Source organism: Rhinopithecus bieti, unplaced genomic scaffold, assembly GCF_001698545.2.
Source record: "Rhinopithecus bieti isolate Rb0 unplaced genomic scaffold, ASM169854v2 scaffold_12478, whole genome shotgun sequence".
Taxonomy (NCBI): Eukaryota; Metazoa; Chordata; class Mammalia; order Primates; family Cercopithecidae; genus Rhinopithecus; species Rhinopithecus bieti.
Genome location: NW_016807367.1, coordinates 1,304,795 through 1,324,812, shown reverse-complemented (window position 1 = coordinate 1,324,812; position 20,018 = coordinate 1,304,795). Strand labels below are relative to the sequence as shown.

The 20,018-nt window shown below is 38.4% G+C and overlaps 1 protein-coding gene across 9 annotated transcripts in view; it reads left to right on the top strand.

Annotated features, from left to right (window-relative positions):
• SMAD1 (SMAD family member 1) overlaps positions 1 to 20,018 on the top strand; it is an 80,613-nt gene that overhangs the window by 28,163 nt on the left and 32,432 nt on the right. For all 9 annotated transcript variants that reach the window (XM_017881525.1, XM_017881520.1, XM_017881522.1 and 6 more), the window contains exon 2: positions 5,685 to 6,258. In XM_017881525.1, the coding sequence (XP_017737014.1) occupies positions 5,859 to 6,258 (400 nt within the window). In that variant the 5' untranslated portion in view covers positions 5,685 to 5,858. The remainder of the gene's footprint in view (positions 1 to 5,684; positions 6,259 to 20,018) is intronic.

Genomic DNA, 20,018 nt, shown 5'->3' with positions numbered 1-20,018 from the left:
GGTGGAAGGGAAGAGAGATCTCTCTGGGATCTCTTTTATAAGGGCACTAATTCTATTCATGAGGGCACCATCCTAATGACCTAATCACCTCCCAAAGGGCTCGTCTATCTAGTTCTATCACTTTTGGGGTTAGGATTTCAACATCTGAATTTAGGGAGGGGATACAAATATTCAGACCAGAGTGGTGTTGATACTTGTTTTGTAGCCTTTATCACATGGTATTGGTTAATAGTAGGTAAATGCACAGCATGTGGGCCTCCTCTTCTATTATTCTTGTGCCCGTGGGCAACGGTATAATCATAGCATTTCTTCTGACTGAGTGCCTGGAAGGTCACCTAATAAAACATCTCAGTAAAGTCCTTTAGAATTAGCATGCAGGTTAGCAATTTGCTTTATGGGAGTTAGTTGTTTACACACTGGCTTTCCCAATGGATTGTGAGCTCCTCCAGGATGTTAGACATGTTTGCCTCTGTGTCTCCTGTGTCTAGCACTGTGCTAGGCACTTAGGAGGCACTTAATACAGCTTTGTTGAATGAATGCCGATTTGAATAGTTAAAACGAAAATCTGAAATGGTGGTTCTTACATACTACATTGCCCAACACTCTTACTTTATATAACAAGTGATTTTGGGGGTGTTTAAATGTATTTGTTATATATTTTAAAATAGCCCCAAGTTATTTTGATACAAACTTAGCCATTCTGTTTAAAAGTATTGGTTAAATGTTAAAAGCTGTTTTGAAGTAGAAGAAATGGACATATAGAATATGAAGAAATACACTCCCTGTATAAATTGTTCCTAGAAGCCTAGAAAAAAGTTCTTGTTCTTTTGCAAAACTAACCTTTTAGTAAAAAGGAAATTATCATATCAATAGGTATACTCTGACCAGGTGTGACTCTTGATAATAGCATAGTTTTGTTTTCTCTTTCCTTTAATGTTAAATGAAAATCATGCCAACTTCAGAAAAACTAGTAAATTTGAGTGAACTCTTTACTTGAAGAAGGAAAACAGCAGACTCCCTATGGCCTCCCAAATGAAGTTGACACTCCATATTTGGCTTTCTAAATTCTTCAGGGAGCTAAATTATTCATCAGGCATTTGGTGAGAATCAGCTGTGTGCCAGGTACTATGCCAAGTTCCAAAGGCAAGAAAATAATAAGTTGGAGTCCCACATCATTTTCATTTCCTGTAGTGAAGATGACAGATGTGTAGATTATCACAATGTAGCTGTAGACATGCACAATTTGCCGTGACAGCTATTTATAATAATTATATTTTTTTAATTTCTGAGGCTCACTAATGGTTTCCCCCATTCTAATCCATTTATTGGTAATTTGTGCCTTCTTTTTTTTATGTATCAGTTTTGCTAGGGATTTATCCAATTTTATTAGTATTTTCCAAGAATCACACTTTAATTTTATAGGTTTTCTTTAGTATGCTTTAAATTTCTGCTTTCATTTTCTTCTACTTTCTTTGGATTTATTTTTCCTTTTAAACAATCTTTGGTGGGTATTAGAGTGTTAGTTTTCAGCTTTTTTCGTTTTCTAATATATGCATTTAAGACTATAAATTTCTCTCTGTGGCTTGAGCCACATCCTACATTTTGCTGTGTTATTTTACAATCATTCAGTTAAAAATATTTTCTATTTCCGCTGTAGTTTCTTCTTTGACCCTTGGGTTATTTTAAAGTTTGGTTCTCTTCAATAACAATGTTTTTATTGATTTCTTAGTTATACTAAGATCAAAGAATATATTCTGTATGATTTTAGTCTTTTGATACAGATTGAGATTTGGTTTGTTGTTCATTATATGGTCAATTTCAGTAAGTATTCCATGTGTATTTGAAAGTGTTATGAATTGTACAGTTGTTGAGTGCTGTGATAATATGTATATAAATTGGATCAAGTTTTTAAACACTTTTTTCCCTGTATCAATTGATTTTTGTTTGCTTGTTTTATCATTTACTATGTTAATCTCCCACTAGGATTGTGGGTTTGCCTGTCATTGTGATTGTTAGTCTTTTGCTCTATGAATTTTGAGGCTGTTACTATTTACATAAAATTTGGAACTTAGAAATCTACATGGTGGCTCAACTCATCAGTATAAAATGTCCTTTTTTTCTTTTTTCTCTTTAAAAATCTCTGGTGATACCTCTTACTTTAAAGTCTATTTTATCTGAATGGATAGGTATGCCAGCTTTTTGGGTAGAATATGCATAGTATATATTTTTCCACTCTTTTGCTTTCAATCTTGTGTTCTTATATTTAATGTGTGTCTCTTTTAAGTACAATCTAGTTAAATAGTGTTCCCCCCAACTCTATCTCTTAGTTGTCATATTTTAGTCTATTTATATTTAAGTGATTGCTTATACTTTGGGATTATATCTAAATCTTACTATTTTCTATTTGTCTCATCTGTTTTCTCGTTTTCATATGTTTTGCATTAATCATTTTTAAAATTTGTATTTGATTTTTAGAGACAGCTCTCACTCTGTCACTCAGGTTGGAGTGCATGATCCAACTCTGTCATTCAGGTTGGAGGGCATGATCATAATGCCTATCATAACTCCTAGGCTCAAGCAGTCCTCCTGCCTCTGCCCCCTGGGTGGCTGAGACTACAGGCACATGCCATCTTGCCAAACTACTTTTTTACTTTTTGTAGAGATAAGGTTTTCCTGTGCTGCCCAGGCTACTCTGGAACTCCTGAAGCTATCCCCCTACTTTGGCTTCCCAGAGTGCTGGGATTACAGGCATGATCTACCACACTGGGCCAATCATATGTATTTTTTTAGTTCCATATTTTTAACCCATCTATTAGCTTGTTATAATTTTTAATGTATTCTCTCAGTTGCTTTATTATGACATGAATTCATAACTTATTATACTAATAATAAATTATACTTTACCATGGACTGGATAACACAAGGACCTTAGAATGCTAACTTCATTTATCTCTTTTTGCTGTTGCCATGCATTTTAATTCTACGTATATTTTAAACATCATAAGACATTCCTATTGTTGTTTTGTGAAGTCAGTATTCATTTAAACTTACCCTTATTTCCTCTTCAGGAGCTCTTCCTCATTTCCTGCAGTTCTTTGCTTATTTCTAGAATCTTTCTCCTTCTGCCTGAAGAATTCTTGTTAGTATTTCTTTTAGTGACAATCTACTGTAAACCAGTTCTCTCAGATTTTGATTGTTGGAAAGCATCTTTATTTCACAATCATTTTTTGAATGTGTTTTTCCTCTAAATGTAGAGTTTTAAGTTACCAGCTATTTACTTTTGGCACTAACGATGTCATTTCATTGTCTTCTGGTTTCTATTGTTTATGCTGAAATGTCAGCTGTCAACCTGATTACTTACTTGAAGGTAATGTAGCTTTTTAAAGAGTTTTGTCTTAGGTTTTCAGGAATTTTACTGTAATATGACACATTGAAATTTGTGGATTTCTCTGTGTGTATCCTTGGAAGCTGTAGGGCTTCGTGAATGTATGGTTAGATGTCTGTTGACAGTTTTGGAAAAATCCTTGGCTAGTATCTAAAAATATTGCTCTGTTACAGTCTTTCTTCTTTTCCTTTAAGACTCTACTTACGTGGTGCTAGACCTTTCACTAGATCCATTATGTCTCTTCAGTTCTTTATTTTTCATTTTTTTCCCTCTTTTTGCATTAGTATGAGCATTTTTTTTACCAATCTGCCTGCTCACTAATCTTTTATTCTACTGTATCTAGCCTCTTGATAAGTTCATCTTATTTAAAGTCTCAGTTACTATATTTTTCAGTTCTAGAATTTTTATTTCATTCTTCTTTATGGATTCTAGTTCTCTGTTAAAATCTTCAACCTTGTCTTCTCTTTCCTTGACATACAAAGTAGTAATCATTAATACTTTAAAGTCTGTTTCTGGTAACTCCATTACCTGGGTCACCCCTTAGGTCTGTTTCTATTCTGTTTTGTTTTGGTCATTTGGTCCTGTTCTTGGTATGCTTGATAACTTTTGGTTCATTGCTATACACTGTGAATTTAAAATTGTAGTGACTAAGGTTGATGTTGTCTTCCTCTATAGCGAAATTGTTTTTCTTCTGGCAAGCTGTTAGAGAGCAATACACATCACCTAGACCAAGGCTAGGATTAAGATGATTCTAGGTTGGTTGTAAAGACTGCTCCATTTCATTTTTGCCCTTAGACTGGGGCATATTCCTCCAGGAGACTCCATTGAAAGCTTAGACTATTTACCAGGGTTTCTCCTCAGCAGGCCCTCAACTCCATTTGTTGTGGGTTGTTATTTTGGGGTTCTTCAGCACTATGAGGCTACTAGAAGCTCTGCTTAGTTTGTAAGCCTCTTAGTTACCTCTTTCTGCTTGGCTCCTAGACCTTTTGCTGCTCATAGCATAGCTATCGGCAAATCCCTGGAAAGGTAGAGTGGTGACAAATGTTCATCTCACTTCATTGCATTTCCCCTCTCTCCAGGATCTTGGCCCCCTCAAGTCCTGCGTGCCTTGGTTCCTCTTTGATGCCTTTAAAAAACTGGGCTTTTGTTTGTTTTCTGGCTTGTTTGTTTGGAAGGAGGTTGGTCTGATATGTGCTACTCCAGTTTAGCCAGGGTTTGTACAAAGTTAGCCTCCTTAACCTTTTTCACATTTTATGTTTTCATGTGCTGAAGGGTAAATAGAAAGTTTAAGTGAAGCAACTTGGCTGAAGAATTTGGTACAGTATGTGTCCATGTGCTTTATTCCTTTTATGTCAATAAATAGCAAAATTTTTAAAGCAGGAAATGTATTTCCTGTCCTGTTTGCCCTGTAACCCATAGACACAGGCTTGTTCACTGAAGAAATACCCTAAAATATTACTACATTTATATAATAGGAATTTTCTTTTAGCATAAGATATATTTGTAGAACAAACCAAAAAACAGAGATATTAGACCAATTTTTTTTTTTTTACTCTCTGTTGCTTTCAGTTTTGTTGATTGAGGTATTTTGAAATATATTTTTAGAGGTTATAAGTGAATCTAAATCTAAAATATTACAATGTCTTTGGAGAACTTGGACTTTATAACTTTGTTGCTTTTATCCCAGAGCTTTTGCTAACAGTGGCTTACTTTTTAAACTGCTTCTCAGTTTACTCATCTGAAAAGTGGCAGCAACTGTATTACCTAGCTCAAAGAATTGTGAAAAGCATTAAATGCTATATATCAGTCTGCTTTGGTTGCCATAATAAAATATCATAGACTAGGTGGCTTAAATAACAGAAATAGATTTTATCTTCATTCTGGAGTCTGGAAAGTCCAAGATCAAGGTTGTGGACAATCCAGGCTCTGGTGAGGGCTCTCTTCCTGGCTTGCAGATGATCTGGTGAGGGCTCTCTTCCTGGCTTGCAGTGCCCTCAGTGTGTGGGCATAGAGGCTGGAGGAGGGAGATAGCAATCTTAAGACCACCAGTCCTATCAAATTAGGGCCCCACCCTGATGACCTTATTTAACTTTAATTACTTTCTTAGAGGCTCCATCTCTAAATATAGTCATACTGAGAGTTAGGGCTTCCGCATATGAATTTAAGGGGTCACAATTCAGTGCACAGCATACCGTATTACATAAAAGCACTTAAAATAGTACCTAGCACATGGTGATTACTTAATAAATTTGGTTGTATGGTAGAGATGATTCTAACCATTTTTTTTTTTCTTTTGTAGGTGGTGACTGGGTTACTTTTTTAAACACTAGGATTGGTAATTTCTACTTTTCTGGACTTCAGACTAAGAAATTAAAGAGACTTCTCTGTAAATAAATCTCTTCTGCTGTCCTTTTGCATTTGAAGACGCCTTTATTTCACCATATCCAAGGACTATATAACTAGTGCTGTCATTATGAATGTGACAAGTTTATTTTCCTTTACAAGTCCAGCTGTGAAGAGACTTCTTGGGTGGAAACAGGGCGATGAAGAAGAAAAATGGGCAGAGAAAGCTGTTGATGCTTTGGTGAAAAAACTGAAGAAAAAGAAAGGTGCCATGGAGGAACTGGAGAAGGCCTTGAGCTGCCCAGGGCAACCAAGTAACTGTGTCACCATTCCCCGCTCTTTGGATGGCAGGCTGCAAGTCTCCCACCGGAAGGGACTGCCTCATGTCATTTACTGCCGTGTATGGCGCTGGCCCGATCTTCAGAGCCACCATGAACTAAAACCACTGGAATGCTGTGAGTTTCCTTTTGGTTCCAAGCAGAAGGAGGTCTGCATCAATCCCTACCACTATAAGCGAGTAGAAAGCCCTGGTAAGTGAGTTATTTTATGTTGATACGGTTTGTGTCCCCAGTACCAGATTTGTGTTGTTTAGAACATCAAAATAATCCCTTTCCTTATTTTTAGTTGTAATTTAAAAATATTCAGGGAAACTGTATGTGTGTGTCTGTGTGTATGTAAGAGAGAAGGCCCTTGAGTGTTTCATACATTTTAACAGCTTAATCATCTCTAGTTAACATTATGTCTTGGGAGCAGGCTATGACAATTGTCATTGTAGTGCTAATACCTCTAATTTTTAATAAATTTTCTTTCTAAATTTATTTTTTATGTCTCACATGGTTCTCTGCATTTCTCTAGATAAAATTAGCTATGAATTGTATTCTAAGGGAAGAAAATTAGGAAAGAAATGCAGTATTGCTGTCTATATGCTTGAAGGAAGTACATCATGAGGATAGTTGCCAGTGACTTAAACCATTTTGAACTTAAGAACAGCATTTTTTATCGTCTGTGTGACTTTTGCTGTGGCATGTTTCCTGTGGAGAATATGAAGGAATTGTGTTCTTCTATGGAATTATTTGATACTATTACTTTATAAATATACCTAGTTTTTAACATGTATAGTCTTTTGGAAAGGTACAGTAAAGGATATGTTTTAAAATTTGTACGGTTTTGCCCTCAAGTTAGAATCTACATTCTAGACAGTTGGATCATTGGAAAGTGATTAGATATTCAAGCACTTACATGTCTCATCGTCAGATTGGGACCAATTTCGTTAATGGATTGGCTGTTAATAGTTACTGGGGTACTAAGGCTGTACATTAGAATCACATGGCTCTCCTCCCAGAAATCCTGATCCTGGGATAGCCTGGTAATCTGTGTTTTTTTTTTTTTTTTTTTTTTTTTGGAGACAGAGTCTCGCTCTGTCGCCTGGGCTGGAGTGCAGTGGCCGGTTCTCAGCTCACTGCAAGCTCCGCCTCCCGGGTTTATGCCATTCTCCTGCCTCAGCCTCCGAGTAGCTGGGACTACAGGCGCCCGCCACCTCGCCCGGCTAGTTTTTTGTATTTTTTAGTAGAGACGGGGTTTCACTGTGTTAGCCAGGATGGTCTCGATCTCCTGACCTCGTGATCCGCCCGTCTCGGCCTCCCAAGTACTTCAGGTGTTACTGATGTAGCTATTGGATTGGTGTTTGGGAATTACTAAACGAGATCGTGTAATAACATGGTTTTCAAATAAAAGGCATTCTGTATTTTTGTGGAATATTTAAGACATATTTTTTTAAAAGATTTTAAAGACGAATAGTATAACAAACATCTTTGTATCTACTACTCATTTTAAGCAATAAAAGATTACATGTAAACTGGAATCCCTGTTTTTGCTCCTCAGATCCTGCTCCCTTTGGTAACCACTGTTCTGAATCTGACGCTTATCATTCACATGCGTGTTTTTATACTGTTAATACATACATATGAGTTCATGACAATATGTAATATTTTATATATTTTTAAATGTTATATAATATTGGAGTTTCTTTGTACGACTTGTTTATGTTCATCCAACATGATGTTTTTGTGATTTCTAGATTATATACTTTAGGATTACCTTGTTAAGTCCTGTGAAAAACACTTTGGGAATTTATTGGAATTTCATTGATTTCATTTGGGGAGGACTGGCATAGTATGCTCTTAAGCATAATATTATTTAGTGCACTTTTAAGTTTCTACATACAGCCCTTGTACATATTAGATTTATTTCTAGGTAACTCGTTTTTACTGTATCCTTCTAAAAGTTACATTTGTTACAGTTGCTCTTGGCTAAGAGAGCATTGCCTTTTTTCTAACAACTGTGCTGAATTCTCCTTACCAGTTCCAATATAGACATTCTTTATTGCTTGTTATATCAGCTGTGATGCAGTGTTCTTTTTTCTAAACTCAACACAGAGGTACATGTCCCTCTTCTAGCCGGAAATGGAAATGGAGCTGAGAGTTTTGGAGAGTAAAATGTAGTGGATAAGTAATATGTACTAGCATTATTATTTAGGCACATGATTTTTTCGATCCTCGTAGTAACCTTAAAAAGTATTAATACATAGGGAAGATTTTAATTCTACTGCATATGCAACAGAGAGGGATCTTTTAAGATGCAGACATGATTCTCTTGTTGTCCTGCTTTTCACTGCTCTTGGGAAGTCCTCTAGAGAGGTCTGCACATTCTAGTCCTTGCCTCCCTTTCCAACTTCCTTTGTACTCTTGCATGCTTTGTGTGCTTGAGTTCTGTGGAAACATTCCATGCACATTTCCTCTATCTGTACCTATTTCTCCTCCCTCTTTGCCTAGTCCATTCTTATTTATCATTCATGTCTAGCACATAGTCATTACTTAATAAACTAAGTAATTGTGTGATGGAGGTCAGTTTCATTGGGAAACCTTTCTTGATACCTCCTTCTCCACACATATCTCCCTATTCCACTTGGGGAGGTTAGGTCTCATTTCCCGTAGCAACCTGAATTTCTTTAGAATGTTCGTCACACTTGTAATGATTGTTCTGTTGGTCTTCTCTGCAAGATAGTAAATAAAGTTCGATGAGGGCAGGCACTGTGCATATTATTAGCATCTCTATTTTTAGCAACAAGCATAATTTGATAAATGCTGTTAAATGATAAGGCTGACTTTTAATTTAATATCATCATTTGGCCATTTTTTTAGAGCTGAATTTTCAGTTTGTCTATACCTTTTGACCATCTTCTTCCCTTCTTTGGTCATTTTATGGCTGTTACACCTCTGATACAAGGTGAAAAGTTAAAACCAATACTGAGATGAATTTGTTACTCTTAATAACATATGTGCTAATAAAATAATGGGCAAGAGGTGGAAAACTGTCTTACATAGGCATTTTGAGACTCCACAAATGCCGTTTCAACCTCCCCTTTACCCAGGAATCTTGTGAGTTATAGAATAGAACAATTCTGGAAAACATGGAAGCTGAGGCTAAGATCTATTTAATTTGAACATATCAAGATTTTATGTATATTTTTCACATTGTGAAGTGACTGATGTGGGATTTGGAACAAAGGACTTTTTCCAGAGACCACTGTGAAGCAGTCCCTGTACCTTCTGAAGAGAAACTTTACTAAATCAAAGTGCAAGAAGCAGCCAGATGTAGTGGTATGTGCCTGTAGTCTCAGCTACTCAGGAGGCTGAGGTGGGAAGATCACTTGAGCCCCAGAGTTGAAGGCTGCAGCACACTATGATTGTGGCTGTAAATAGCCATTACGTTCTAGCCTGGGCAGTGTAGTGAGACCCTGTCTTAGAAAAATAAGGTTAAAAAAAAATGCAACATAGTGAAACCCCATCTCTACTAAAAATATAAAAATAAGCCTGGCGAGGTGGAGGCGCCTGTAATCCCAGCTACTCAGGAGGCTGAGGAAGAAAAATCGCTTGAACTCAAGAGGCGCAGGTTGTGGTGAGCCGAGATCATGACATTGCACTCCAGCCTGGGGGACAAGAGTGAAACTCCATCTCAAAAAAAAAAAAAGTGCAAGGGGCTCTAGCCCCTCACACTGCCAGAATTGAAAAGTCATTTCCCCCTGTAAAGCCCTATAGAGTACACCTGGGTATTATTTCTGTGAAATCAGAAAAAGGGGGTCTGGAAGTCTAAGCTGCACGTATGCACAGCTCAACACTGAATGATTTTGAACTTTGTCACTATTTTACCTCTGATGAAGTATCTCAAAGAACAGTTTAGCAGTTTAACGTATTTAAGTCTCCCAAACTTGGTGTTTTCTGCTGAGGTCCCAATGACTCTTGAAAAAAACTCAAAAATTGAGAATATTTAGGTTTAGAGTAGTGGTTTTCAAAGTGTCATCCACAGACTAGTAGCATCAGCACCACCTTGAACTTGTTAGAAAAGCTAATTATTATTTTAAAATTGACAAATAATTGTATATATTTGTGAAGTACAGTGTTATGTTTTGGTATGAGTGTACATTGTGGAATGATCAAATGAGGCTAAGTAACACACCTGTCACCTCCCATGTGTATTTGCTTATTTCTTGTTTTGTTTTGTTTGTTGTTTTTAATTTCTTTTTACTGCCTATTCTCTGAACCTTTTTTTTTATTGAGGTGGAGTCTCGCTCTGTTGCCCAGGCTGGAGTGCAGTGGCACGATCTCGGCTCACTGCAACCTCCGCCTCCTGGGATCAAGAGATTCTCCTGCCTCAGCCTCCCGAGTCGCTGGGATTACAGATGTGCTTCACCACGCCCAGCTAATTTATGTATTTTTAGTAAAGATGGAATGTCGGTCACACTGATCTCAAACTCCTGACCTCAAGTGATCCACCTGCCTCGGCCTCCCAAAGTGCTGGGATTACAGACGTGAGCCATCGAGCCCAGCTGAACCTTTTTTTTTTTTTCCTCCATATTAATTTCTTTTTGGTGAGTACATTTAAAATCCACCCCTAGCCTAGGCAACATAGCAAGACCCTGTCTTAATTTTTTTTTTTTTTTAATTAGCTAGGCATGGTGGCATGTACCTATAGTCCTACCTATTCAGAAGCTAAGTCAGGAGGATCACTTGAGCCTAGGAGGGCAAGCCTATAGTGAGCTATCACCATGTTGCTGTACTCCAGCCTGGGTAAGAGAGAGACCCTGTCTCAAAAAAAAAAAAAAAAAAAAAAACAAAAAAAACCCACTCTTAGCAATTTTGAAATACACAATGTTTTATTAGCTATAGTCACCATGCTGTGCAATAGATCACCAAAACTTACTACTCACTCCTAGCTTAAGGTTTGTATGCTTTGACCAACATTTCCTCTTTCCATGTTCACCCCTCCCTGCAGCCTCTGGTAACCACCATTCTAATTCTACACTTTACTTTTATGAGTCGGTGACTATTTTAGATTCCAAATGTAAGTGAGATTGTGCAGTATTCATCTTTCTGTGCCTGGCTTTTTTCACTTAACAGTAATGTCCGCCACGTGTCACAAGTGACAAATTTCCTTTTTTAAGGCTGAATAGTATTTAATTTGAAAAAAAAAGTTCAACATCAGTAATCATCAGGAAATGCAAAAACTGCAGTAAGATATACCTTTCACCTGTTAGAATAGCTGTTATCAAAAAGATGAAAGATATCAAGTGTTGGCAAGGATGTAGAGAAAGGGGACAGCCATTGTGGAAGACAGTATGGCGGTTCCTCAAAAAATTAAAAATAGGACTACCATATGATCCAGCAGTCTCACAACTGGGTATATGTCCAAAGGAGGTCAAATCAGTGTGTCAAAGAGATGTCTGCACTACTGTGTTCACTGTAGCATTATTTACAATAGCCAAGGTATGAAATTAACCTAAGTGCTCTTCAGTGGATGAATGTGTAGAAATACAAATTCTTAAACCCTTCCACAGACCGACAGTACTGAATCAGACTCTGGAGATGGGGCCAGCCATCTTTGTTGTAACAAGTTCTCCAAGTGAAACTGATGCTGCAAAAGTTTGAGAATCACTGGGTTAAGGTATCCAGGCAAGTCATCAAGTCCAATTGTCTAGATGAAGTTGTCTTGAATTCAGAAGAGATGCTAATGAGCTAGTCTTTTAAATCTTCCAGGATTTTTAATTTTGCATGTTTGGATACAGATAGAAAATTGCTCTTTCCAAAATTTTCCTTCTGATATTCATTAAGATTAGCCCTCTGACGGAATGGATAAGTTGTCTTTAAGTGGGTGGGGAAGTTGGGGAGAAGTCCATGCTTTTGTTATTCGGCTCAGTGCAAGTTTTGGAATTGTTCTTTAGAGTGTACTATCTCTATTTCTTTGACAAAAATAATATTACGGACTGGAATAATTGTTGTTTTTCCTTAACCTATGTCATTTATTTTCTTATAAATAAAACAGCGTAAAACAGTTTAAAAAAATGGTAGTGGAGAAAAACAAACTTCTGGAAACATTTGCCACAACTTGTGTTTATTATAGTTAACAATGACAAGTGTGAAAGGAGAAAAACCTTTCTTTTGTTGAAATTTGCTACTTTGACCATTGCTGAAAGATAGATCTTTGGGAAAGTAGAAAATGTTAGGAATTTCTTTTTCTGCAAATGTGTGAATACTTACAGGAAAGAGAAAGTTCCTGGAGCTTCTGAAGACTATGACCCTGCTGATAATTTAACAGGTGGACTATTTACTTGGACTTTTACTAGTCTTCAGAATCAAGGCTACTTATTAGTGGTTGAATTAAATGTAGGGTTTATTTTTTCTTACCAGAGTAAATGCTGACAGTGGTTAAGCAAGTCATCTAACTCTGGTATTGAGAAGACCATTCAATTGCTATCTTCTGCTATTAAAAATGTCTTAATGGAGATTACCTGCCATTGGCCTTTTTTTTTTTTTTTTTTTTTTTTTTGTGTTTTTCACATGGTTCTTGAAAATTATCTTTTGCACTTTGAACTTAATCAGCTTAAAAGGGCATATTAAATCTGAGTTTGAAATTCTGAGATTTCAGTTTTGATCTTTAAGGTAACACCCTGGCATTAGCTTCCAGGTGCTTTCATTTTCAGCATGATGGCTGCCAGCTGTTTAAAATTCACGTAAAATCCTCTTCACTTGTTGACTGAATGCATGTTTTCATGCTTTGGCTGCCTCAGTCACTGTGTAATTCGTGTCTTGGTAAATTTTACCTTGAAGAGAAAGTTAAAATTATAGAAATGGATGACAGATTAGTTCCCACCAGGAGCCAAGAAGAGAAAAGAGGGGAAGGGGAGTGGATGTAGCCATAAAAGAGCAAAGTAAGGGATCCCTGAGGTAGTGGAAATTGTCTGTGTCTTGACTATATCAATGTCAATATTCTGACTGTGACAATTTTGTAATATTCTGTGATAGTCTGTAATATTCTGATTCTGTTAAGTAGGATTTCTCTGTTATCCTTAAAACCGCATGTGAATCTACAATTATCTTGATCTAACAAATAGTTTTGCGTAAAAAAAAGCAGCTAGTTCAGCTTACAGCTCACACTGGTGCTTTTTGTGTACTTTTCATTTTGTCACACAGAATATTAAAAAGGTAAGAGTGGAGATGTAATAAAATTAATGTTTTTAAAAAACAGAAATGGGCCAGGCGCGGTGGCTCACGCCTATAATCCCAGCACTTTGGGAGGCTGAGGCGGGTGGATCACCTTAGGTCGGGAGTTCAAGACCAGCCTGACGAACATGGAGAAACCCCATCTCTACTAAAAATACAAAATTAGGTGGGCGTGGTGGTGCATGCCTGTAATCCCAGCTACTCGGGAGGCTGAGGCAGGAGAATCGCTTGAACCTGGGAGGCGGAGGTTGTGGTGAGCCAAGATCACGTCATTGTACTCCAGCCTGGGCAACAAGAGCGAAACTCCGTCTCCAAAAAAAGTGGAAAACTTTAAAAAATGTCTTGCTTCACCACATTGTGAATGTGTTTTTGTTGTTTTTGTTTTTTGAGATGGAATCTCGCCCTGTCGCCCAGGCTGGAGTGCAATGGCACAATCTCAGCTCACTGCAACCTCTGCCTTCCAGGTTCAAACGGTTCTCCTGCCTCAGCCTTCTGAGTAGCTGTGATTACAGATGCCTGCCACCATGCCCAGCTAATTTTTGTATTTTTAGTAGAGACGGGGTTTCACCATGTTGGCCAGGCTCGTCTCGAACTCCTGACCTTGTGATCCGCCTGCCTCAGCCTCCCAAAATGCTGGGATTACAGGCATGAGCCACCGTGCCCGGCTGTGAATGTGTTTTTATGACATGTCTGTTTTAACAAAAACTTTCAGTCTAATTGAAGTTTTTTTTAAAGTTTTAAATATTTGGGATTAATTAGCAATAATATTTACTATAAAAATTAAAATAAGGCATTATGCCTTGTGTTCCTGCGTGTCTAAATTTGTTTTCATTCAGACATTTAAAGCACATGATAAACTCCTCAGGAACTGTGCCTGCCCCAGAAGGTTAACATGTAATTACAGCGCTGTATGCTAAATTGAATAGAGGTGTGGACAGAGACTGCAACCAGCTCTTACACACTGGATAGAGGCTACAGCTAACTCTTATACACCCAGGAGTAACCACAGAAAAGCTTACTTACTCAACTCTGATACATATAACACATGGTGTTTCAGCCTGTGTGGTGATGGAATATATGTGTATGTTTCAGTGTAGAAAGGACTTAAATCAGTTTACAGGTAGACATACAATAAAATAGAAAAGAATTACTGATAAAATAGACCAGGGAAAACACAATGAAAGATCAAGACTAAGAAAAACTAGCACAGAGGTGTTCCATAGGAGTTACTATAATACATATATACTACTATGTATAGTTATTATATGTTTGTAATCCTAGTCTGCATGTTTTTTGTAATAGTTTTGGTGTTGGGGAGAGGTGTAGGTATTAATAGCTTGGAGATGAAGGAAGAAAGTTTTAAGAGGAGATACAAATCAGCTTTAAACTTGAAGGTTGGGTTCTGGGCAGAGCCACTGAGGTGGTTGCAGAGGCTTCCAGCAGGAGGGGTGCCTTAGGGTGGAGTGGGTGCCCCCTGGCTTTTGCAGTTTCTCTTCCACAGTCCTCTCAGGGCTCCAGTCTTCGGTTTACATGAAAGTTATTTTTTGGCTTTTTGTTTTGGTTTGGTTTTTTGAGACAAGATCTGGCCCTGTTGCCCAGGCTGGAGTGCAGTCGTGCAGTCATAGCTTACTGCAGCCTTGAACTCCTGACTTCAAGGGATCCTCCCACCTCAGCTTCTCAAAGTTCTGGGGTTACAGGCATGAACTACCATGCTCAGCCTGGAAGTTCTTTTTTGAAAAAGCACAAGGTCACTACTTAGGTTTCTATCCACACAGCCAAGTAGACATAGAGATAAGACAGTGAAACCCTCTCCAGGATTTTATCATTGGCATTGGCTTATGGTTAATTTTATCGTTTTCATCTATAATATTACTAGAAACAGATAAAATAATATAGTCATGAGTAGGATTTTATACCCAGATCTTTTAGTGGATTCGTGTTAAATCCTAGGCAAAATGTGAAGCTTGTTATTTTAATTTTTTTTCTTTTCTGAGCAACTGTTCTTAAATGCATTATTTGTGGCATTTGTTTTGGGTTATTAATAGATGAATAGATACTGTTTCAGCCATTACTTTATGTTACTTTTACATAAATTGTAAAAGTAACATAAATTATTATACATCGATGGAAGCAGACATCTAGACAACTACAATGTTATTTGTTTCTGGGCAGAATTTTTCTATCGCCAAATCTACTTCAATTTGAAATTTTAAGATGGTAGTCTATAGATCATACAAAGTACCTTTCTCGTACTTTTTCTTTCCTGATGTTTATCTTCTGCTCTATTATTTCTCTTCTTCTTCTATTTCTGCAATATTAGGTGGCCAGGAGAAGATATTTTCAGATCTTTCAGATTCATTTAAAGTGCAGCTGTCTTCCACCCTCCATTGCTAGTTCATAGAGCAGAAAGAACACCGGCCAGCCAGCAACTGTTAAAAAGAAAACGAAAAAAAAAGTGGCTGAAAAAAACTAGCAATTTTGAAAACCATACAAAAACATTTGTCATAATATTTTAAATTAAAAGAAAAAAACCAGAGTAATATTTCCAGGACTAGCTTTGGGTGAAATAATAATTGAGACCTTCTGAGTTGTGCTTTTTGGCTTATTATTCCCACATGTGGATCATCCTGAAACAATGACTTCTTGTAGGTTTGAGGAAGTTTTATATGTGGTTGGGGTTGGGAGGAGTCACAGGTGATTTGCCCCATGTGGGAGTGCCCTATGGCCTTGCTGGACACTTGGAAAAGGGAGAGAAATAGAATGGGATGATCGGCTTATGTAATGATCTCAGGCTGGTTAATTTGGTTTTACTTTCAGCTTTTTTGGTGCTAGATATCAAAAGGCCAGAGAACAGACCAGAGATTGCTTTCTCTCAAATATATGTTCTATCCCCTTGCCATTTTCCCCTTAAAATGAAAATATTCTCTGGAAAGACTAAGCATCATGACTAATAAGCATGAATTAGCCAGATCATCAAACCTCTGCCCTGATATTTGGAAAAATGAGATTTGTTTGGGGAGGAGATGGGGAAGCAACAAGGGTTTATTTGTTTTGAAGAAGCAGAGCTGGAGGATTTGGAGCAGCTGTAGGGTGGATACCATAAGCACTGTGGTAAAAATCCAAGAGGGCTTGCAGAGTAGTAGCGCTAAAACCCCCACATTTTGTTAATTTGCCACTTTAGCTGGGGATTGGTGTAGTTGTTTGATACTGGTGCTGAATCTAGTTTGAATGTCTGCATGCAGACTCGTTTCCCCTGGGTTTGGGCTGGGCTGGGCTGAGCTGGGCTGGGCTGAGCTGGGCTGGGCTGGGCTGGGCTGGGCTGGGCTCAGCTGGGCTCGGCTGGGCTGGGCTAGGCTTCACCGTGTATGGGAGATAGAGAGATAATCACTTGCTGCTTACCCTCTCCACTTTCCTAATTATCATTGCCCTCAGTCCTCAACAGGATTTCTCTAGCACTGAAGCCTGACCGTAATACTCAACTGCAGGTCTGCTCCACATAAAACTATGTAACTAGAGGTAAATGTAATTTCCTTGATAAAAGATCTAGGGTCTTGGAAATACGTTCTGTGGCTTAAATCAAGATTTAGGTCAACAAAGGAGTGTTTGGCAATTTTCCTCCAGTTCTCTAAATTGTAATATTCATGTTCTGGAATCTTAGCAGGTTTTAAAAATGGAAAACCAGGTTTATATTCTGCTATATCACTACCCTGGTTCTAAAACAGCTGTCCAAGAGATGCTGTTGTTCTTCGTTCTTTACTCTTTTGCATGAAAAAAGCCATTTCTTATCTAAATGGTGGCCTGTCATGGTCTGGGTTATGTGGTCGCACATCCCCTTCACTTGATTAATTGCCCAGTTGCCTGACTGGGATGTTCACTGAGAATAAAGTAAAAGAAGAGTGATTGTATGAGGAGTATTTGGACAGCTTATTATAAACTAAAAATAAACATATAAATGATAACAGAGTGAAATTGCCTTGTATGTTTTTTGCCTTTGTTTCCCTGTAGTTCCCCTATCAGTTCTAGCTCGCTAGCTTTGTAGCAGATTTTGCAGTATTTTTCATGTGTGACAATATCTTCCTTTGAGCACATGAGAAGTTTACCCAGGATATGGTGGTGTGCCTGACAGGTATTTAAGTAAGATGATCAAGTTGGGAGAAAAGTTGTGGATAAATGTCTATTCACATATAATTTACAGCTTTTAAATAGGAAAAATAATAGCTAATCTTAAAATGTTATTTAAGAGAAAACTGATGGGAACATGTCACAAAGACCCAGAGGCCAGCTTGTGACAAATCTGAGACAATTTGATCAACAGAATAATTAAGGACAGAAGCGAATTATAAACCACTGGGAGAAAAACAGGAATCCATGCCGATGATGAATGGGGGAGAAGGAAAAGGCTCTTGCTCACAGTAGAATGCCGTTGCCTACCAGTAAATGTGGAGTTCTTTAGGATATTCTGGACAATAAGGCTGTTTAAAGGAGATACTTATTTCTCTTTAGTAGTTAAAATATGGTGGGGAAGAATCTAGGGTTAGAAGGCCTGGACTGAATTTTGGCACTTGATAACTTTGACCTTGTGTTAGTCATTTGCCCTCTTTGAGCTTGTGTTTGCTAACTCATAAAATGGGGGAGTGGTTACATCCACTTTTCAGGTTGAGGATAAAATTAATGCATGTGAAAAGGCTTTATGTACTAATGCATTCTTGAAACAATATGACTGAAATAGTGATACAAGGAACATCACTTCTGTGTATCTTTCTTAGAATAGAAACAAAATTAGTAATGTAAGCAACTTTTCATTAAACAAATATTCAGAAAATGAATATTATTAGAATAAAAATATTAACAAAGTTAATGACTTTTTATGCTTCCTGTGTGCTAGACGCTGCTTATCACTTACCATCTATTCTCATTTAATCCTAACCACGACTGCAGGAAGATGGTACCAACGTGGCTACTGAGATGTAGAATTTGAGTAAATTTTTCACACAACTTTTATCTGGAGAGCCAGGATTCAAATTAAAGCCTAACTGCAAAATGCATGCTGCTAACCACTGTACTGGACTGCTTCCCAAAAGAAGTCTTTTCTTTAATCAGTTTTCTCTCAACAAAAAGGAGGGGCATCCAGAGTTTTTGGTAGTAGAGAATGATCATATGTGCACCAGCTGCATGAGTTTTGGGCTGCAAGTCCACATCTGCCCTTGAAGTGTTTATGGAGGCTTGTGTTTATTTCCCGTTGATCAGTAATTTTTTTGTTTTTGAGACAGAATCCCACCCTGTCACCCTGACTGGAGTGCAGTGGTGCAATTTCAGCTCACTGCAACTTCCACCCCCCCACCCTTGCCCCTGCCCTGGGTTCAAGTGATTCTCCTGCCTCAGCCTCCCAAGTGTCTGGGACTACAGGCATGCACCACCATGCCTGGCTAATTTGTGTGTGTGTATACACACACACACACACATATATATTTTTTAAATGGAATCTCACTCTGTCACCAGGGCTGGAGTGCAGTGGCAGAATCTTGGCCCACTGCAACCTCTGCCTCCTGGGTTTAAGCGATTCTCCTGCCTCAGCCTCCTGAGTAGCTGGGATTACAGGCACCCGCCACTACACACAGCTAATTTTTTGTATTTTTAGTAGAGACGGGGATTCACTGTGTTGGCCAGGGTGGTCTTGAACTCCTAATCTCATGATTTGCCTGCCTCAGCCTCCCAAAGTGCTGGGATTACAGGCGTAAGCCACTGCGCCCAGCCTAACTTTTGTATTTTTTAGTAGAGATGGGGGTTTCGCTGTGTTGCCCAGGCTGGTCTTGAACTGCTGACCTCAAGTGATCCACCCACCTCGGCCTCCCAGAGTGCTAGGATTACAGGCGTGAGCTACTGCGCCTGACCATAATGTTCTTTATTAATATCAAGTATCTCATTTTCATGGAATGTATTTAATTGCGTCAAATATAAACTCAGAATGAGCCAAATATAATTAATTCAGCTGCAGTTACAAATTAAACAAAGATGCCTAGGTGACACCTCGGTTAGTCATTTACATATTGATAGTGCAATAGATGATTACACACCATAGGCTAACTGCTTTATGTGTGGTGATGACTGTCACTGAGTGCTTATGGAACTTTGTTAAAACTAACATGTGCAGCATTGAGAGACACCATAGCATAGTGGCTAAGAACTTGGATTGCGGTGCCAGGCTGCCTAGGTTTGAATCCTGTCTCCCCTCGTTATTGGTGATATATTCTCTATCTCATTCTCTATATCTCATTTTCCACTTTTATAAAGTAGGGGTAATGTAGTGCCTAGGATCAGAGTTGTTACGAGGATTAAATGGGTTAATATCTGGTACAGCTTGGTATATGGCACTTGGTACACACATGTATAAGCACCATATTAAAAGAAAATCTGAGAAGTACTGTTATTCCTATTTTCGATTAAAAGTGAGGTTTAGGCCGGGCGCGGTGGCTCAAGCCTGTAATCCCAGCACTTTGGGAGGCCGAGACGGGCGGATCACGAGGTCAGGAGATCAAGACCATCCTGGCTAACATGGTGAAACCCCGTCTCTACTAAAAATACAAAAAGCTAGCCGGGCGACCTGGCGGGCGCCTGTAGTCCCAGCTACTCGGGAGGCTGAGGCAGGAGAATGGCGTGAACCCAGGAGGCGGAGCTTGCAGTGAGCTGAGATCCGGCCACTGCACTCCAGCCTGGGCGACAGAGCGAGACTCCGT